A 22,665-nucleotide genomic window follows, 5' to 3' on the forward strand; every position below is an offset into this window, starting at 1 on the left:
TATTGATAAAAACTGCTGGATTTTGCTGTTTAACTCATATTCCACTAACACAATATTAACCAAAATAACATATTTAGACTAGTGTGGCTGCATAGAACATATTATTGTCAAGATATTTTGGGGGGGTTGACCTTCCCTTTAACTCATTCACTCCACAGCCATTTTCACTGAAGCAACTCCCTTCGCTCTCGGCTGTTTTACTGGATTTTGACAGATTTTGCAATGCCCACAGAATATTTAGTTCTATTGCTATAAAAACATGGAACCTACCAAAAGAAAGATTAGAATCTGTTCTTTCATCAGGAAAAAAGGTAATTAGCATTAGAATATAGCTAAATTTCATCATTATTCACAAACCTGTTGAAAACACCGGGGAAAAAATGGCCCTGGTTGATCTCTTATACTCTGCTGCCACCGTTTTGTTGTTGTAATAACTACCATTGCTTTAAGCGACCTCTTCAAGTCAGAGGCTGCATCAAAGCCTTCTGTATGCCCTAGCATAAACCCCCCCCCCCATTAAAAACATACAACTGAGTTTTTGGAACCGTGGCAATATTTAAAATAAAACGTTCTTATATGTTTTTGGGAGCAAATGAGTCAAGAACCTAAAATGATTACCAATCAGATTTCAAAAGGAAAACACCAGACATAAAAATATGTTGTTCTTTTAATATATTTTTGCCTTATTTTATATATCAAAACCTCTAAAAATAAATACTTCATCTACTTCGCTATCTTCTTCTATAGCTCCCACACTTCTCAGTGATGAGACAAATTGGGTAACATGAGTGTCACAGAGGAGGGTGGGCTATTTGAGCTGCGTCTGGAGGGTAAAAACAAGAATAAATAAAAAGATTTAAAGTTCCCATGATATGGTTGCTTTCTTTGAATTGTCTTTCTGTTGTATAAACGTGTGACAATTGAAAAGGATAACAATGGTCTGGGGAGTATTATTTAGGAATAAGGGGGTGGGTGAGGCTCCAGGCACAGACAAGATAATAATCTGGATTGTCTCCCTCATTCCCCCCGCATCTCTTTTTGCTGCCTCCAACCCCCTCTCATACCGGTGTGTTGCGTTTAAGTTCACTAGGGGAAGGGGGCACTCGGTCTCCCAGCTTTGTGAAGCTGGTCGAATGACTCGGCTTGGTGGGACGCTCCTCGGAGCCAGGGGCTCTTTGTCTGGAGGGCAGGGTGGAGCACCGGGCTTTGCCCCTGGAACGAGGCTGCTGAGGCGGGGGGCCTTTAAGGGAGAAGAGTTCGCAGGAGCCGGGGGGCTGCTGCGGGGATTCGGTCTCGGGCTTGGCTGACGGCGAAAGTTCCAGGGGGACCAACGGCACGAGAGACGCCTGCTGACTGAACCTGGAGAGGCTGCTGGAGTGGCTGGGTCTCGGCAGGCTGTAACACGTCTCCGCCCCTCGGTGGCGTGAAGGCAGGGTGGAGCAGCGGGCCTTTGCCCCGGCGCCCGGCTCTCGGGGCGGAGGAGCGATGGGCGCAAAGAGCCTTGCGTCCGTGTGGGAGGGGGCCATTTCTGCCATGGAGCTGCTCAGTGACTGGCAGGAAGCTCTTTTGGATGGAAGTTCTTGCTCAAAGCTTGACTGCGGAATCTCTTTATCTTTGATTGACGTGGAGTCTTCATCTGTATGAGAATGTTAGAATTTATGAGAAGACGCGAAAGTCACTTACTTACACCAAGGGTTCTCAAACATTTTGAGACATTTTCCCAAGCATCCCCTCAGTTTTGTCTGGACCGCTAGATGCCTTAGGAATGAAAATGCTAACTTTTGTGGAAAAAAGTTATCATTATCATGTTATCATAAAAAAAATAAAATCATACCAATATTCGTTATTTACTCCCAAAGTCGATGCTAACTTCCCGTTAGCGTTTGAATGGGATCCGCCATTAACTTTAGCATTAGCGCTAGGCTAGTGATGCTTTAAAAACGAAGCATGTCTTGTATTTAAATATACAGTGGATGCAATTCTTATTGTTGTGTGTTTAGTTTTACAGTTAACTCCAACTGGGGTGTCATTAAACTTCAGCTTAAAGGATGCTTAGGGTCAACAGAATAATATACGCTACACACTTGCTCGTTGCTAATGCTATGCAAGCAAAATGGTGTATTCAGGTTACTCTCACAGCGTTGGAAACTTCACTTTTCTTTGATTATAAAGTTTCAAGGTGAAAATAATCGCTCATTTGGCCCAATTGGCTGATGTTTGAAGGGCAATAATCAACCGACCGTCGGGTCTTAATACCAACCCCTCTTGGACTAGTGTGTCTCATACCAACTACAGTGGAATGGTACCAAAAGAGTGCATGCCAATGTGGTTGGCACTTCAACATAAAAATGTTGCAGACTTGTATTTTGGAATGTTGCCATCAATAAATTAAAATAATGAAAACACAAACAGAATCTGACTTGAAACTTGGTTGAACATGGCGCAATGGCACACAAAAAAAACAAAATAAACTAAAAGCCTTGTTTCCACTAAGGAGCACAGCTCGGTTCAGTACAAATCGGTGCGCAAGTTTATATTTGAACTCGGTTAAAAACAACATCAACAGCAACAACAAAAATAATGTGGTTCGTAATGGAAGGATAATTCAATTTTAATTTACAAAGTTGCTGCTATAAATTTTAATTTTATGAATTGGTGACTTTTATTTGAGTGAAATAAAACATTCATTTTAATTAGGCATTAAAAATATTTACAATAATTTAACAAAATAACTTTAATTAAATCTAATATAAACAATAATAAATACTATAAAAATATTGATTTATTTTTATCTCATCTATGAATGACTTGAACGATCTGTTAATTTTATAAATGAAATGTAGCTGCAAAAGTATGGCCACAACTGCTCTAAATTATCCATAGGTGTGAGCGTGAGTGCGTGTTTGCCAATGTTTACCCTCACCCAGTGAGTCAGCTGGAATCGGCTGCAGCTCACCTGTGACCCGAATGAAGAATTGGCAGTATACATGTGGTCATTATGATGCAACACTATTTCCAATCACGCCTTTACAAATCCTCATGATCAGGATTTATCTGATCCAAAAATGTCCCATGTGTATTGAACTGTACAGCTTGGTGGAAACATGCTTTAAAAGGCTTCATCTCTCACCTGTGAGGCCCAGCTGGATCATGAGGGCGTCCAGATCCACAATTGAATCGTCTTCCTCATTTGCTGCTTTTTCATTTTCATCTTCGTAGTCTTGCTCACCTTCTTCGCTTACTTTTATTCCATCCTCCTCGTCCTCTGACTTTTCTGCTTCCTCTTCCCCCCTTTCTTCTTCCACACATCCTCGTTCCTCATCTCCCATTCCAACTACATCCTCTGATGACTTGCCAGCATCTGAGTCACTATCACTAGTCCGACTGGGCTCCTCTTGAGCTTCGTCAACCTCCACCTCCAACACCTCCTCCTCCTCGACGTCTTCCACCTCCTTCTGGACCTGGTGCTCCTCCGATGGTGGCTCCACCACAATGTCTATGTTGGCGGGGAAGGGGAAGACGGAGGGTTTGGTGGAGAGTGACTTAGCGTGAGCCTCCTGGTCTTGATTGAGTAGAAACTCCATCAGCATCATGTTCTCCTTCTTCAGCTGTTCCCGCAGTGACCGAGGCACATCGGGGAACAACCAGGCCACCAGCATGCTGAGGAACATGGCGAGGTTCTGAAAGGAATTAAACTCTGGCGTCATCTGACTGTTTCGGGTATAGTAAACTATTCCCAGGTAGTAATTGAAGAAAAACAAATTTGAACCAATTAAGGCCTTATCTCAATATATGGCATTACCTTAACAGATGCTGATACTCTTTTAAATTGAGTAATTAACTCTTTTACTGCCACACGTTATCCAAAAAACAACCCCCGACAGTGCCAGCCGATTTTGAGCATTTTAACTCATCTTTCAAGGCAAACAGAATATTATGTACTTTGACTACATACACATGGTGGCTACCAAATAAAAGATCGCGTTCCATTCTTTCATTAGAAAAAAGTATGTATGTACCTTATTCCGTTCTTTAGTAATCACCATTTGTAAATAGGTAATTTGAGTGACATTGAGCGAAAATTGAAACATAAGGACAACTTTTTTGACACTAATATTTTTTGTTTAGTGACGCTCTGTGAATTAGATTTAATGTGACAAAGGCTTTGATCATTCACGTCATCTTTGAAAACGTTCGATTTCATCAGATTGGTCATGTTCCAGTGTAATTCCATACTAATGGGAGCCCATTGAAAAGAGATACAATGCTGCCATCTGCTGGCCATAGTTAGTGGGTGTTTGTGATTTCACAAGTCCATTAAACAGGCTGCACAACACGTTGAACTAACTGCCCATTGAGAAAAAAAAAGCACGTAAACGTCAATTAACGTTTTTGGCAGGATTCATTTGGATTGTACTATACGTCATTAAACGTTTTTGGCGGTAAAAGACTTAAAGGAGACCTTTACAATTTACAACAGCCTTTAAGTGTCTTAAATGGCCCGATTGGTCAAAATATGTTCAAACACCGTACTTGAAATCAATATTAATTTCATGGTTTTGAGAAAAACAAACCCAAAAACCTGTACCTGGAAGAATATGACAAAGACCAGTTTTGCAGCCAGAACAGACCAATAGTGTTTAGAGAAGGTGTAAGCATCTGGTGCCCATGGTGGATCCCTGTAGTCCTTATACCTAATGAACACAAAGTGAGATTTAGCATACACCGCGGGACACATTGCTCTTAAGGGAAAACCAAATAGGCGAAGGTTTAAACTTTAAAGGAATCTTCGCCACCTGCACATGGATAACGTTGTGTTGGGTGCGGTGCCTGGCGGGAAGTTGGTGACATTGAAGTAGGACAGGGAGTGCTCAGTGTAGCCGTTCATGGTGCCGTTGCCGCTGTAAATGTATTGGTACATCATGCGAGGCACAAACTCCGACGTGAAGGAGATAACGAACGCCTGAGGAGACAAACCACAATTGAAAAACATTAGTCAACGATACCAACCATGCATTTTTTAATAGTGTTTGTCCTATTTGGGTCAACTGGACAGGTTGCCAGTCAAAGACAGGGCACATATCCTGAAAGTAATATGTTGCAGGCTTATACTAAAACTGAGTAAAATATTATTTTTATCTTCAAATTGTCACACCAAAATTGAGTAAATTATTATTTTGATCTTCAAATTGTCACACACAACACGCCATACGTGAAATTGTTGCGTATTTAATTTTTTTTATACAGCCACAGTTTAAAGGGGAAGTTCGCAATAAAAGAGAGTCCCTTTCCGTCTGTCGTAATTGCAAAAAAAAAAAATCATATGATAAAAAAAATCATATGATAAAAATTATCTGCGAAAAAAAATTAGTTGGCCGTTTCTGGCCCATCTTGAGTCACTAATTTGATATACAGTTGATCCCCGTTATGAAAGAAGAAGGGGGGGGGGATAGGGACCAAATATAAAAAAAATTGCGTGGAGTGAGTACGGTAATTGATGTCCATTTAAAATGCATTGATGGGAAGAAAAAAAATAACCTCTACAAATTCTTCAAAAAATGCCAATAAACATTCAGATAAACAGGGAAATCCCCCCTCAAAAAATCAAAAATGTTGGAAAAAAAAATCAAAAATGCAAATCTATGGGGGGTCACACCCTATAGGGCAAATACAACCAGAGTCAAAGGGTATGACTTACGAGGTGTCAATCATTTGTTGCAAACTTGTGAGCACACTCATCACCGGCCTTTAAAATGATAAATTATAGTTTCATAGCAACAACTCCATTGAGGAGGTACTTTTCACGAGTACCAAGATAGCAGGTCCGCTGATAAATCAATATTACATGCATGGACACAAAGCACACGCACACACTTACATTGGTAATGACAGAAAACTTGCTGATTCCACAGAGAATGTTGTACCATATTCCTGAAGGTGGCATGTACGAGGAAGAAAAAAAAAAGGAGAAAGAAGGGGAGAGGGAAGCGGAAGACCGTTTGTGTGTGCATGAGGGACAGCAAAGGAGAAGAAAGTGATTACAAGATCCTGAAGAGTCATAGATTAGCAGTCATGCTATCATGTGCGTGCGTATTCAGTGTACCTATGTCTTTACACCTTACGGCATCCGGCCGCCGGATCTCGGTCACAAACTTGGCCGCGTCAAGGCGGATCTCGATGACGTTGTTGAGCAGAGCAAACGCGGGCGCCAGCGGGAAGGAAGCCACAAACAGAGATACAAAGCCGTACTGGATGACTGCGGAGAGAACAACGCCCGTTTGGAATTGCGTGCGGGCAGAGCGCGTGAACGTGTTGGAGGAAAAGACACTCACTCATCTCCATGTATTCCGGGCTCACGCCCTCAAAAGGCTCCAGGGTAAAATCTTTGTGGAATTGCTGCTTGGATCTTTTCTCGTCGGCTTCGTCCATCTCGTCCTCACCGCCTCTATCTTTGCCTTTTTGCTCCTGCAGGGTTCTGTACATCTTCCTCAACTTACTAGAAAGAACACCACAAACAATGTTCACTATGACTTGTAAGCTTTGATGTTTGTCAGGAATGTAAGCTGTGAGCAGGCGAACGTACGGGATGAGAACTTCAAACACATTGTTTTGAATGAGCTGTTTTCCGAGCATGATCATGCTGAGCTGGATGCACAGCTCGATGAGGCAGCCTGGAGGCGCACACTAGAGATGGCATAAAAAAAAAAGCACGTTTAAAATGATTTCACAGTACACACAAGGAGACGTGAGGCCGCACCTCCTCCATGCGATAGTCGCCGAAGACGTAAACATAGTCTCCGGGCCGACCGGAAAACCTGAAAGACGACAACAAAGGTTCAGGAAAAAAAGAGGAAATGAGTGACGGATGTGAATAGACGCTCACCTGCCCTTGAAGAAGGCCACGTAGAAAATAGGTGCAAAGGCGTTCATGGATTTGAGAAAGAAAGACTTGAAGATCAAACGCTCTTCAAACTCTTCCTGTGTCTTTGGGAGCTCTGATTGGACGAAACAAACACACACAATCAGATTACATTGTAAGTACTTGCCCACCCACATATGGGAAATTGACATATTCAAATATAGCGTTGACTTGAGACACGAGTGACCCGACATAGACATTTTTTTTTTTTAACAATGTAGATGTTTTGAATTGACTTGTGAGCAAAAATCTGAGAATCCACAATGAATAAATCTTCCAAAAATAGGCTAAACTAAACAAAAAAGAAGAGAATTAAATGTGTATTTAAAACCGCCAAATAACTTTGCGTTTAAGTCTGCTAGCTTAATGCTAATACATAATAGGAAATGCCATAGATGGGCTAACAAATAGCATCTAAGTGGCAGCATTATAACGCTTTTAGGAAACTACTAAAATTACTACATCTTACTGAGTCACATACAGTAGTTGTGATACTCTTCTTTTTTTAAGCCAATATGACTAAACCATACTGCCCACCAGTGGCCAAGTCATGAACACCAGAAGGAGCTGCAATCAATTCATCATGATGCATTAACCCCTAGGCGTTATTGTGACCCGTTTTTGGCTTTTTGTTGGTTCTGACCAAGCCATTTCAAAATAAAATACTGCCCACGGGTTAAATGCTAAATCTTTTATATTCTATTTAATCTCAAGCAATGGTCGGATTACACAGAAACATGATCAAACTGAAAGACAAACGAGGTGCAGAGCTGCAGTATTGCTGGAGGTAGCTTTAGAGTTAGATTCTGATAAGAGGCAAATTCTATATATAGTTTGAAAATATTTTTTTGTTGATGCATACCCAGCTCAGTCAGCCACACCGCAATGGCTCCATAGACTTCCTCCAACACCAGCACCACCAACATGTTGAGGATGATGCCCGTTGTGGTGACCGTCATCCTCACGCTGGCTTTGGCATCATGGTCGGGATTCATGGACCACACGCTTAACATGCAGATGCGATACACGGCTACCCCAAACACGGCCGAGAAAGTAACAAAAACCTGGACACAGACACACACATACAATGTTTACCGCAATTTCTTGTTTAAATGTACATGCACATGACAAAATTACTAGTCAAGTTACACGTCATTTTTTTTTCCTAATCAACATTTTCTTTTCATTACCCATGTATGTTGTACAGTTCATTTTGCATTTTGTCATTGGGCAATGTCCACTCGTTGGACACTTCAGGTACACATGCATTCAACATGAGAGCTGGATCCATGTATTCTTATATATATATATATATATATATATATATTTTTTTTTATTTTTTTTTTACAGGAATCAATAACACAGGTGTACCAGTAGCAGTAGTGTGGACACGTTGATGAGGTAACCTGGCAGGTGATCCTCGATGTCCAGGGATTCTGGCTCTAGCTGTGAAAAGAATGGCAATAAAAATGGTTGTTATCAATTTCCACTGGTAGTCTTTAGTGTGAGCAAGGCCTTCTCTGCTGACCTAAACACGATCAGAAGCACTGACCTATATTTACAAAACTGAAATTGCATTCATTTATTTCCAACAGGTAATAGAGTTACTTTTATGATCACATAATTTCCCCACACAGTTCTAAACCTTACTGTGGTGAACGTCTCAGCATTTCTTCCGTTTGTTATGAACTACTGTACCTATCTGGCCTAAAACGACATTTTGCAACTCTCCATGGCCATACATGGCTTAACAAAATCATGCTACTCTGGTGTTTACAGTGAAAAAGCTCCAAGACAACCAACACAAATTTAAAGAGGAACTTTCCGCTATTTTCCAAAGTTTACACAACAATCGTCAGCTAAAATGATGATCACAACTCAGTCTGCAAATATCAACAGCTAACAAAGCAATGACTGGCAACGTGTTTAACGTTGTAAATCCAAGTGTGTGTGTAAAGGGAATGTAGGCATGAAGAGGAAGTTAAAATGATAGATGAAGTTGCAAAATACAACTTTAGGTTATGTTACTCACAGATTATTATTCTCTGCAAAACTAAATTGTTTAATTTAAATAAGTGTTTGGTATTTGACATGTGCAGCTATAACACATGATTTGTTTAGTACACACAGTTCAGTTATGGCAATAACAGAGTGCCACTGTTAGTTCCCAACATTCCCTCACACACATTGTGTGTTATGTTTTCCACCTGGCAGGTGTGTGTTTGCCAGATAAACATGGCCTCCCTCCTGCCTTTCTCTCTGCATCAGTAATCTGGGCTAATCTCAGGCAGGTAAGCAGCTTTGGACTCAACCGTTCACAGAAGTTGGATAGGGTTGAGAATTCTTCCTCTGCGCTTTTATATATATATAAAATAACACACATGCTGCCGTGTTTGAATTGTAATTATTCAGCAAAGGCCATTTGAGATGTTTGCATAACAATATTTGTGGATTTTAGTGCATGAGTAGCACTGCCGAACAAATGAGATTAGGATAAACGTTAGCTCCCAGGCGAGGTTTAAATCACCTTAGTGCAGCAACCCCGCCCCCTCCCCCCATTTATCAACAAGCGCTACCTGGTAGGAAAGCATCTGGTCCCTCTCTCCGTCCACTCCGTCCCCACTTTGAGTCAACTGCAACACAACACAGTTTGGATGTGATTTTAAATGCATTTACCACCCTTAGTCACGACAATCAGATATGTATGGCACCTTCACCTTCTTTTTCCACTTTGCTTTCATTTTGTTTTTTTTCTCCTGTAATGCCTCTTCATACTCGGGCCTCAGCTCTTCCTACAAAACACAAACACACTCGCAGTATGAAGGCATTGCATGAGGACATGTTACTTTTTTTTTGGGGGGGGGGGGGCAATTTTTTTCTCTTACTAACTTGCCAACTAAGCACACTCAATTTTTTTTTTACAGAAATACAATAAACATGTTAATTGTATCAATTTTTTTGGACTTTATTATTTCCACTGAATTAATTTACATTTTAATATTTTTTTTAAAAGCTAAATTAATGCAACAAATAGAACCGAACAGAACTCTTGATAATCTAAATGCTCAGTGGGCTGGATTAAAAAATAAAGTGGGCCGTATGAGGTCCATTGGCCATACTTTGCCTGCATAAAAGAACGCAAAAGTTAAAAAATGCCCCGTGAGACATTATAGAAATCCAGAAAATTGGTTTCTAATCCTGCATTTGTAATTATTCTACCATCTGCCATTGTTGCTTTTTTTGGTGTGTATTACTCCAACCCCTGAACAACGAACTTGTCGCTTCTTATGGGTCTGATTGATTCATTAATTTCTTCTGATAATTTTATTATTTATTTATTTTATTTTATTATTGCTCAGGATTTTTTTTTTTTTTCATTAATTGGAATCAGAAGAATCCTGGAAGAGGACCTGAACTTGCTTTGAATATTGTCAAAACTGATTAAAAATTAGAAATCACTTTTCTGTAGGGAAAAAAAAAAGACAGAGATTTTATTTTAATCACCCAGCCCTAGCTTCCTATAGATGCATCAAATGTCAACAGAGACATGCTCACCTGGACTCGCTCCTTTGGCCAGCAAATGTAAAGGACAAACAAGCACGCAATAAAAAAAGTTGACAATTGTTACAGGCAAGTAAGTATTTATGGTCATCTTCTCAAGCAAGTTTGCCCCATTTAAGAAGGGACCAATCTCATTAAGGCGTGTGTGAAAGAGTCATGCCAATTCCCGTGCGCGCATATTTACGTCTGAGTGTGTGCATGCGTGCATGTGTGAGGTCACACCGCAGTTGACCCCGAGCCTGTGAGGTTTAACCCTCTCAGGTCGGCTGCTTTAGGATTAGACATTTAGACTATGTGACGGCTTTAGAAGCAACATGCTCAAAATGGTGATAAATAAACAAGTTGCTGCATGTGGCTGACGTGTACAGTACCTCCTCATCCTCCAAGCTGGTCAGATCCCATGTGTGTTTCAGACACATCTGTCGCCGTTTCCAGTGCTCCAGGAAGCAAGCAGCTAGAAGATGACACACAAACAATTGTGTTCAATATGAAATAAGATATACTGTACATCACACATTATACCTGTTGTTTTTGTACTTTTTTTGTACTTGATTTTACTGTATTTTCGCTTTGTTTTGCCTTATTGCCTGCAATCAGGTCGGCATTGTAACCTGGTTAAGTAAAGGTTAAATATTTAAGTCCCTGTCACACTTCAATCATTCACATTTTCAAACCAAAACAACAAATAAGTAAAAAAAAAAAGACACAATGAAATGAATGAGACAAAAAGTAACATGATAGTTACCCCATAGAGACATGAAGATGGCAAATAGAACCGTGATTCCGTTGTCAAACAGGTAGGACGCTTTGGCTAGTGAGCACACCGTACTCAGCTGCCAGTAGTCACACACTCCGTCACACAGCGGACACATGGTGATGTTCAGGTTGTCGTCGCACGTCTCCTGACTGCAGGGCCGTTGAATAAAACGTTACTGATATTTTTGAAAGTACACATTAACTCATTCACTGCCATTGACGGCTATTGAAGTCAAAAATTCATTTGAACTATTTCTATTAGTTTAACATTTTTTTTCCACTTTTGTTAACAACAGTATGAAAAGCTATAATTTTTTTATTGTACATTTAAAACAGATAGAAAATGTATGATTCATTAAGAGTTAACTATTAAAGTAATGCGATTAATTACAATTAAAACATGTAATTGCCTGACGTGACTAAAGTAAAGAAAAGATTATTAAAAATTAGGAGGGTCAGGCAATTACATTTTTTAATCGTAATTAATTGCATGACTTCACGAGTTAACTCACGATTAATCACACATTTTATATCTGTTCTAAATGTACAATAAAAAAATCTAGGTTTTTATACTCTTATTAACAAAAATGGAGAAAAAATGTTAATCTAATAGAAATAGTTAAAATGAATATTTGACGTCTATAACCGTCAATGGCAGTGAATGAGTTAAGATTTAGCATATGTGCCTACCTTGGCATGTTGGTGTCCACAGTGAAGATGCCATACAGGAAGACAATGATGCCTAGTACGGATGGAGGGATGAGGAGCTGAGTGTAGACACCAAGCCAGGCAAAGTACAAGCCAATCTGCTCTCCAAAGTAGTTCCTGTCCAATTAGAAGTAACATACTGTATAAGGAAGGCTTTTTTTTATTGTTACATCTTGACTGTTGGAACGTGCTGCTTTCTGTCTTCTTTTATACATCCATTTTATACATCGTATTTAAAGTTGCCGACCCCTGGTCTAGTGTATACGGTGTATATGAGACTCTTGTGTGATTAAGGGCTATATGAATAAACTTGACTTGACTTGCTCTAAAGAAAAAGGATGAGAGTAAAAGAGCAACCTTATCAGGTCCACAGGCTGGTACTTGAGCATGACTCCGTAGTTGGCCCATTCTTCATGAAGGACCTGAGAGACAACCAAAGATTCCGCCACAAATAAATGTCTTTGTGATGTTAACCGTGCAATGACATGATAAACGGGGCTCACCTGTCTGTCATTTCGCTGATCTTTACCTCCTCTCCTGGAAAACGGGCCCTGTATCCCAAAATAAGCACTTGTGTATAACATTTCCATTCATAGCAATGAAATAGACTCCATGCAACTTTATCTGAGGACGCTCACATCATGCAAAGGGAAGGCAGAGATGTAGACCCCCCGAGCCAATAAGGACATGATGCCTGTAGTAAATAGACAGCATTCAGGATATCATGACTCATCTAAAGAATGAACTCATTCACTGCCATTGACAGTTATAGATGTCAAAAATTCATTTGAACTATTTCTATTATTTAAAAAAAAAACAACAACACTTTTGTTAACTAGAGTATGAAAACCTAGAAAAAATGTTTTATTGTACATTTAGAACAGATATAAAATATGTGATTAATCATGAGTTAACTATTAAAATCATGTGATTTATTACAATTAAAGATTTTAATTTAAAAAAAGAAAAGATTATCAAAAATTAGGGGCATCAGGTGATAAAATTTTGGAATTTTCTAGGTTTTCATACTCTTGTTAACTTAAACTAATAGAAATAGTTCCAATGAATTTTTGACGTCTATAGCCGTCAATGGCAGTGAATTAGTTAAAATAGTAGCCACAGGGGGCAATGTGGTTCTCACCGGTGGTTTGGCAGGAGTGTCTGCAGATTGTGCGTGAAATAATCTCTGCAACCTGCACACAAACACAGTAAGCGGGTTATGAAACAAGGTTTGGATTTACACTCCATGGTTCATGTGACACCATTCCAATTGTTTTTGCTCTCCGGTGGCACAATTGAGACACGCATCGTGGTAACGTAAAGCAGGGGAGAAAACCCCCCCACATGTAATTGAATATTTTGAGATCGGAAGCAGATTTCTTCCAAATGTGAATAAAATATGCCTCTTTTGAAATACACCAGTTTGGTACGTACTTATATACATGGGTGTCTACTGAAACAACACAAATAAACAAATTAGAAAACATTTTGATTGTAAATCTCATCTATAATGAATCCATATGGTCTTCTTTGACTGGGACAAGACCTGAAGCAGACCACCACCTCGGAATTGTTGCTATGGAGATTTCTGCATCGGCCTGGTCTTCTTGCAGCATTTCAACTCATTAAATAGACTCTCGCACTATTCTAGTTAATATTGTATAACCCTGTTGTTGTTTTTTTGTTTTTTTCCCTTGCCCTCTTGTGGATAAGATTAGGCCAAATGTAAAGTTCTCCACTTACTATTCTGCTCCGTGTCGCATTATCAAAGACAGTTTCTGTTGATGTGATGTCATACCTGCAAGGAGAACAACCAAATCAGACATAAACCTCTGCCAGGTTTTTTATTATTGTGGAAAAGACACTAAATGGAACATGTGAAAATGGAAGACAATGTTCACTTCATACGTGACTCCTCGGCCTCAAAAAACTAAACAAAAAAAATCTGTTGCGTTCAACACATTGAACATATGTTTAGTTTACTCATAAAAAGTACTCTCGCAATCTTTGTTCTAGTTCAACCAAAAACGTCCTTGATTGTTAGTTTTACACAAACTCTGGCTGTGAACATTACTGAGAGGCGCCTGCCCCTTACAATTTGTGAGTGGGTTGGTACTTACAGGTGGAGCTTGTCTCTGATAAAAGGGTGTTTGAGCGTCTTGAAATGGACGTGCGTCTGCGGGTCCCGCTGGACATCGAAATCGGGGACGTCCGGCTGGAACGGCGCGTTCATTTTTCCGGCGAAGGAGTCCCACGTTCCCGCAATGCCCGCCCTTTTCCGCAGCTCACATTTCTGCTCAGTAAAAAAAATAAAAATGTACACTTGTATCACAAATCATTTGATCACAAATTTTTAGTCCTAAAATTGGTTAAAACATTTTAATATAATTTTTATTTGTTTATTTAATTAAATAATTTGTAATTTATTGGTCATACAATAAACAATCTACTTATTAATTCATTAAAAAAATTATTGGATATATGTAGTATACCAATACCAAAAATTTATAATTATATAAAATATTTGCAAGTTAATAGATTATGTAATGAGATTGTACATTTAATACAAATTAAATAAAGGCCAAATAAATAATTTTATTTGATTCAATAATTGTTAATTAATTATAACTAAAATAATTATACTACTTCGATAAAGTATTTTACATCCACATTTAAATTATTATAATTTTTTACCTCATCTACAAATAACCTGGCCCATCTATCCATAAAAAAATTAAAATAAAAAATAAAATAAAATGTGGTCCTTGAGAACAGATGTTCCCCCTCCCCAGAATTGGAAAAAGAGGTGAGTGAGAGTAAGCTACCTTTTTGACAGCAACTTTAATCTTCTGAAGTTCAGCCTCTCGACTGAGTATTGTCCATGGGATGTGCAGCCGGATGAAGCTGATGCCATTTGCCCTCTGCGTACAAACACAAGTTCCCACAACAGCTTCATTTAAAAAAAGCACATAAACAAAATAAAACAACGTTCGAACAATGACTTTTTGAACAGAGTGCGTGCAGCCTCAGGCATATTTCCATGGTATAATTTTTTTGTAAAATAAATTTCCCCGTGACACGAGAAGGTACATTAATTTATGTTTTGTATTAAATGTATTGATTCATGGTTTTATGAATAGATATTGGGCTACGAAAAGGAATACCGATTCAATATCGATATATCGATTTTTTAAACCCAGCCCTAGTCGGCAGGCAACCCAACTCTTTGTAGACAAGCAATGTAAATCAATTTTCCATATTTACTCTTGAATTACTTAAGGAATGACCCAAAAGAGAAGCAATCTGGTGATGATAATGATATTAAAAACAATAAACTGCACCACTGAATCATAGATGATTTAATTACAGCAATGACCTTCATGCCGGGATGCCGAGTATTATTGCGGCACCTGTTCCAGCTGCATTGTGAGATGACGAAAAATCTATCCCAAATGTTATACTCTTCCCTATACACCTGCATAATCTAATGAAATCCCAAGATCTGTATCAAAACCTTCACAAATTTACAATATCAGCAGCGTCCGCCCACAAATAATCTTGAACTCCGCACCCGGTCGACTTTCCTAAAAAAACTTGGGTCACTGACAGATGGTCGGCAGTGACGACACGCGCCTACTCATGCAATCAAAGCGAAGCCCCCCCACCCACCCCGGCCGGCCATACGTCTCTCTCGCGCCAGCACAAACACTTCTGAGTAGTGGATCACTCTCTAATAAGGCCCTATAATCTGGCCTTTGGCTTCACACTGGTGGTCAGTGGTCTTAATCCTCAACCAAAACAGCAGCTGATAACACACTCTAGCGCCTCGCAACGTGCATACAAAACACACACATGCAACATTGCGTCTAAAATAAGCAGGATGCTTATGTTGTCAAACCGTGCAGACATTATGTTCTCTCTCAAACGAGGAACAGATGACCGCAAGGTATTCCGCTGGTCATCCTCCGATTGTTTTCCCAATACAGTTACGAACTGTCACTGTCACACAATATTTTTCCTTTGTGTGTGTGTTTCTGCTAGGACAATACACTGTATGGCTTTCGTAAATAACGGTGACATCAACAATTTGGCTATCATTATAACAGCTTGCTCACAGAAACACAAAAGATGTACTTGGTTGTTAAATCTTACACTTGATGGGTGGGCAGGCAAAAAAAACAAGTTATTAATAATACCGTGTGTCAGTTTTAAAGGAGTACAAATTTGGCCCATGATGCATGCTTCAAAAATTGATGAACACCTTTTAAATAATACTATTACACTTGTCCTTCTAAAAAACAAAAAAATCCTAGAAATGTACAAGGTGTACGAGCAGGTCAAAATCCAATGCCACGCAAGCGGATACAACGAACATGGCACGCCTTAGCTTCAGACTCTGAGTCATCCTTAACCTGTTTGGCAGCCATCCAGTAACAGGACTTGTGTTCACTTTCCTTAAGTGTGACCCAAATTTGTCGGTCCAAAAATATAAAAGCAGCAATGAAAAGGCAAGGCATCGACATGATAATCATGAAGTTTGACGATAAGTACTGCCCGCAAAAGGGCTTTGCGATTAGGCGTCCGTCTACCTGCGTTCGTTTGGGAACCATTTGGCCGAATTCCCAAATACCTGTTCATCAAGGTACACGGCCATGATATTCCCCCAAAAAGGCCAACTTCCTCTTCTGTATTGCTTAGGTATTTAGGCTTTTTTTTATCTGTCCTGTTATTATAGACATGGCAAACCAGTTTGGACTTGCACCCCAAATCCCCGTTCTCTAATCATGTTCGTGGCAGCAAACGAGTTCAGGTTGGATTTGATAATTCCACTTCTAACTATGGGAAAGTTATTTTTTTTGAAGAAGAAGAACTGGAAAAAGAACAAGAAGAAGAAATGGAAGAAGAAATGGAAGCAGAATTTTTATTTTTTGCTTTTTTTATAATTCATAAGTCCAACATCCAATTCAAACTGAGCACACAAACCGGAACGATGCTGTCAAACAAGACACAAGAAAAAGAAAACACGCAAAACCAACAAAACCAAAAGGTCTAATAAGACAGATCTAATCAGAAAATTTTCAAGTTATTAAATACCGACAAGTCTTGCTTCATCTTAACCCTCCTCAATGTCCTTCCAAACCCTTCAATTTCCTTACATAAATCAAAAACAAAGGTCGACACTTAATAAATCTACATCTGTGAATAAACTGTTTTAAATGGAAGCAGAAATGGAAGAAGCAGAAGAAGAAATGGAAGAAGAAGATATAGAAATGGATGAAGAGGAAGAAGTAGATGAAGATGAGGTAGCACTGAGTTTTGTGTGATGTATCGCTTAGCATGTGGCACACAACAAAGATTAGCGGGTGGCGGAGTGGTACCTTCGCTTGCCTTCGATGCAGGCGGTGTGAGTTTGCTTCCCCACCCGGGAGACCTTGTTTGTATGTGTGAGTGAATGTACTAAAAAATAAATTTTAAAAATAAAAGATTGGCGAAATAACCAACCAGGATTCTACCTTAGGCCTCAATGCGATGCAGGATTCTAGTTAAGGTAAGCCATTTTAAAGTAATAAGAAATGCTTTTCCACAATTGCATGCAGAAGTTTAGAATCCAACCGGAACACGTTGGCTGCCATCAAAACGATTAGAGAACAGTCAGTTCGAGCTCTTATTTTAATATAATGTATAAAGTTGCACCTGAGTTTAAGTCGCAGGAACAGCCAAACTATAAAAAAAAAAGTGTGACATAGCCTATAGTCCGAAAAATACGATCATTGGAAGAAGAATAAATACAGCAATTCCATATAGTTGAAAGCCCGATAAGAACATTACGCACCTCCTTATCGCGTTCTATCTGCAATCCAGCATCGAGCAACCCGGATTCAAACTCCTCCCTCATGACAGCCTTTTCCTCTTCGGTCAGTTTTGATTCCTCTGCGTCTCCCGAAGCAGCTCCTCCTCCCGCCTCGCCGGAGTCCGGGTCCATTTCCCATAAGCCCGGTATGGGTATGGGAATGCTGCCGTTGGACACGATGGAGAGGCGTCCCTTGGATGCCTGCCTTTTTTTGTATTTGTAGCAAAGCACATAATCCACCTTCCTTTTGCCGTCAGCGAAAAAGAGCCCTGGGCCGAGGTCGATGCCGGACACCTGTATGAAGAAGAAGAACGGATGAAGCCATTTTTAAACTTCATCTACAATTGACTTGGTCTATCTGTCCCTTTTAAAAATCAAATGCTTGAGCAAAAAACGTTTTTCCACCCCGATACCCCGACTCAGTACCGGAGGAGGAGGCTCGTTGTTGTCAGGCAGGCCAACAGCGGGAGGGACTCCGTTGGTGGCGTCGAGCCCAAGTCCGGAGAGCGAGCGGGCCAACGAGACGAGCTTTGCAGAGTGAACGGACGACGACTCACTCATTGCTCTGACGGCGGACATGCGGCCTTTTTCGTTTCATCCCTCTGAAGGCAGGAGAAAAAGCAGGAGTTAAGAAAAAAACTAAACTGTTCTCAACAGCGTCAACATTTTAAAAACATCTGTCAGTATAAGGTAGTTAAAAATCACAAAGACATACATATATTATATATCATGCCACTCAAACCCCTTTTTTTTTTAAATTTTTTTTTTTACTTTTATCCCTGTAAAAGCAGTTTTTTTTTATTCAGGCCCATATTTTACTCTGAATGCAAATTAATAAGTAGAATTTGTCTACCCCATCAAGAATGATACAATGTAAAATTGTACACCTAGTATATTTCAACTATAATCTAAAAAAAACAACAAATCATGCCAATTTCATGTAGCCCATCGGTATACGATACCTGCTTCCAATCGGGGTGAATACCCTAGTTGGAGTTTGTTCAATAAACACACTGAAATTCATACAAAATGGCTGCTACAATCCACAATGTCTGACTTCCAGTTCAATTTCGGCTGTGGGTAATAAGCTCTTTTCATGCGTCCTGTTTTAATAGAAATATCCATTGTCCACCCAATTTTGTGTCAGCCAAACTTTACTGTCATTTTCCAACTTCCTGTTCAATTTCAACATGAGTCCTAGAGGACAGTTTTTCGCTCATCCTGAACTGGTTTCAGGGGATAACTGTTTTGAACTTTCCAGGGGATGCTACATTGTGAGTTTGGGGGAGGTGTTGGTTACCCCTAAGAGTGGTTACCACTTAGAGCAGAGGTGGGCATCGAGGGCCGGAGTACTGCAGGTTTTGCATGTTGCCCTTCTTCAACACAGCTGATATATGATCAGCTCATCAGCAAGCTCTGCATAAGCCTGATAACGATCCTGCTGATTGGAATCAGCTTGTGTTGGAAGTGAGAAACCTCTAAAACCTGCAGGACTCCGGTCCTCGAGGACCGAGATTGCCCACCTCTGACTTAGAGCATTTGTTGCAAAGAGTTCTGAGGTTGATTTGACTTTCCAGTATCATGTGACATTTTAAAGTGACGGATCAAGAATTAAAGCCAAATCTGTCTCTCCACTTTTTGTGCCCCAATTGAAGATGTAGGCTTGGATTAAGCTCTGAGTGACCGGGTGTCATTTACACAATCTGCTGGGGTAATTTGGTCGCTGGGCTTCATTCGTTGGGATTTGATTGATTTTTTTTTTTTTTTATCTATGACCTTTTTTCACTTTAATCTTGACATTCATGATGGAAAAAAGGGTGTTAAAGTGGCGGGACGGAAGTGCAAGTTCAGAGGCTAAAGCTAATGAATGTAAGATTGGTAAAATCATGTCTTGAAATAAATAGAATCCAACAATAACGTCAGTACTCAATACAGATGCTAGTAGTAATACAAAAAGATTTTCCTGGCTTGTGTGCATGGCAAAAAATCCACCAGGCCAAGATGTAGTGGCCCGGTTCAGCCATATAAATCTGTCCGTCCGAAACCTAAAATGTACTTTTGGCAGCTGAATTATTATTTTTTTTAAGTCTACTGGCCCGGTCGGTCCAGTGTTTGAAGGTTGGTGGTTGTGGTTCTTTAAGCGTAATTTTAAGCGTCTCATTTGGTCTTGTTTACACCTAAGATGTGTGTACGCTCATCTCCACATAAGCTAGTCAACTTCATTGAACGTATAGACACGCTTGCAGCGATAATCCCAGTTTACCGCGTGTTAGTAAACAGACTACTGAGATGTAAACTGAGCATATTAGGTCCAAAGATGGACATCAGAAGCCAGGCTGTCGTTATGCGCTACATAGCGCCAGAGGTCAGCCGATTTTTGTTCATCTATCCCTGCCAGCTACGTGTTATCATTAATAAATCCCTGTAGATGTTTGTATCCATGTTTTGATTTTTGTATAGCTACAGTATTTGATTTGTTTTTTTATCATTATAGTAGGGCTTGGCGATTCATCCCTGCTGACATGACTTGCACTAACAACAAGGCTGCAAATAGAGTGAAGCTACTGTGCAAAAGTGGCGCCAGTGCTTCAAATTTAGCAACATTTTCAATCCCGCCAGTGACTTTTTACTCTGGAGAACCCACGGGGTCAAATTTGGCCCCTATAAATTCTGCTACTCAAATAACAAAGACCTTTTTTTCTTCTTTTTTTTTTACAAATTTAACTTCAAAAGTCCAGAGTGCCACTTCGGACCCCTGCATGGGGCCATCTAGTGGATGAATATTGCACTTACATGAGCCAGAGTGGTGGTGACAAGATGGCTGGCAACATGCTGTTTCGTTGAGCTGGAAATCAATCCAAACAAAACCATCTTCTCAGCAAACCATCAGATGGTAAAATTGTGTTTGTTTTGTTAATCTATTTCATATCATGTGGCAGAATGCCTAGGAGTATGTTTTATATATATATTTTGATAAATTAGCAACTCTGAGCTAGTTAAAAAAAAGAGTTAAAATTGAAAAAACATATATTTTGGTGTTCAGTGAACTTATAGCAGTCATTTAATGTATAATTCATAATTTTCCAAAGAAGGAAAGGGTTCTTGGGTTCTCCAGGGTTAATATTGTGTTCCATGACAACAAAGGAGCCAGGTAGAAAATCAGTGTCAATCGCTGCCATAAGTATGGTGCCTATTTATATGTGAACCCACATTTATCATGGGCAACATCCACACCCTCCCCATTATAGGTGAAAATCATGTTAAAATATGCTTAGAACAGATAATTTCCATTGTTTCCTATGGTAATATATGCAATCTATAATACACGTTCTACCATGTAACCTGTGCACTAATAGAGACATTGTTATGTTGGAACGAACCCAGCAGTAGGGCACATGCGCATGTCTGTCAGGCTTACCGACCTGTAAGCTCTGCTGACAGCTCAACAACACTGAATGCGGAAAGGTCAACAAATGCACCCTCATACAAAGGGGTAGAGGGTACTGGGTAACTGAGGGGTCGATGTATTAACGACGTTCCAACAGATTAAACATTAGTGCTAATTTTAAACACTATCTATCCATCTTCTATACTGCTCTCTATTAGGGTCGCAGGTGTGCTGGAGCGTGTCCCAGCTGACTTGAGGCAGGACACACTCTGAGACAGGACTTTTCTTTCTTTCTTTCTTTCTTTTAACACTATAAAAAGTATATTTACATTGTTTCAAATTATAGTAAACAGGTGTCACTTTAAAACAGTCAATGAACAAAATAAAATTACTGAGAAATTTAAGCAAGCAAAACAAAGTGACTATATACAGTAGATATAAAACACAATAAAAATGAATTTTAAAAAAGCACGATAAAGATGAGTCTGAAAAAGAGATTAAAAACATTATACAAAGGCTGTGACATTTGTGCATTTCTTTCACTGCATATGAGCTTGCACGGTGTATACATGGTCTACATAATTTAAGTAATGACAACGATAATAATAATTGATTTAATTTAATTAGATTATGAAGCCAATGTGGAAATAGTCAATGTGTTTAATTCAACAGTTGTGCGCATCCAGATGGTCAGATCGGGCGAAAGAAGCTTCGCTCCTCGACACACACGCTAAAACACAACAGTGATATCGACTGTTCATAGTACATAAAAAAAAAGAAAAGAAAAGTAATGTAAGTAGTTTGTTCACAACAGAAGCAGATAGAGGCCAAATGTGCGCGTAAAAGTGCGCACATGACGCACAACCTATTAGTTAAACGTGCTCAACAGGCAGTTTTATTATTCCACAATCACAAGAAAGAAAAGACTGGATACTCACTAGTGTTCGTGGAGGATCAGCTGGCTGCCCCGTGGAGATGGATGACAATGAAAATGATGATAATAAGACGCGCGAAGTGCGCATTGGCGTGGGCCCGAGATGGTGGACAATCCGCACACGCTCCCGACACCCACTGGTTTTAGCTCGGCGCGCGCACGCCAGCCCGCTAATTCCTCTTGAGTCCTAGTGACATACCGGACATCTTGTTGTTTTTAAAACTAAACGCTAAATATTAGGAAAAAAATAGTGGCAGAAAATAAAACAAACAACGGCAAAAACAAAAACACAACAACGTTTGACAGCCTGTTCCGCATAGCTAATGATGTCCGGGAGTTTACGCATTTATAACCATTTAAGTTAACTTAAAACTTCAACAGTTCATTTTTCCCAAAAGACTGACGTTAAAGAGAAATACCATTACATTTAGGCATAAGTATAATTTCTTTAATGACTCAAGGAAATTTCACCGAAGTTTCACGTAAATTAGCGGCCACATTGTTTCTTCTTCGATTATAAAATAAAACACGTTTTAGTGAGGACTAGC

At 39.6% G+C, this 22,665-nt stretch overlaps 1 protein-coding gene across 2 annotated transcripts; it reads right to left on the reverse strand.

Moving 5' to 3' along the window:
- Positions 1-649: 649 nt before the first annotated feature.
- Positions 650-22,610, reverse strand: ano2a (anoctamin 2a). Of its 2 annotated transcripts, XM_077569042.1 has the most exons (28): positions 22,122-22,610; positions 18,222-18,397; positions 17,778-18,089; positions 14,770-14,865; positions 14,065-14,237; positions 13,688-13,742; positions 13,086-13,137; positions 12,583-12,638; positions 12,448-12,495; positions 12,302-12,366; positions 11,927-12,061; positions 11,226-11,386; positions 10,852-10,934; positions 10,475-10,486; positions 9,637-9,711; positions 9,496-9,552; positions 8,291-8,365; positions 7,782-7,983; positions 6,884-6,995; positions 6,758-6,815; positions 6,584-6,684; positions 6,333-6,496; positions 6,104-6,256; positions 5,879-5,931; positions 4,797-4,963; positions 4,589-4,694; positions 3,131-3,680; positions 650-1,636 (listed from the first exon to the last, which is right to left on the reverse strand). In XM_077569042.1, the coding sequence occupies exons 2-28, from the start codon at positions 18,372-18,374 to the stop codon at positions 1,059-1,061; spliced, it is 3,852 nt and encodes a 1,283-aa protein (XP_077425168.1). In that variant the 5' UTR covers positions 18,375-18,397; positions 22,122-22,610; the 3' UTR covers positions 650-1,058. The 2 variants fall into 2 exon arrangements, with proteins under 2 accessions (XP_077425168.1, XP_077425169.1); XM_077569043.1 differs by lacking the exon at positions 10,475-10,486.
- Between the last annotated feature and the right edge of the window lie 55 nt (positions 22,611-22,665).

The sequence above is a fragment of the Vanacampus margaritifer genome, chromosome 6 (assembly GCF_051991255.1).
Source record: "Vanacampus margaritifer isolate UIUO_Vmar chromosome 6, RoL_Vmar_1.0, whole genome shotgun sequence".
NCBI lineage: Eukaryota > Metazoa > Chordata > Actinopteri > Syngnathiformes > Syngnathidae > Vanacampus > Vanacampus margaritifer.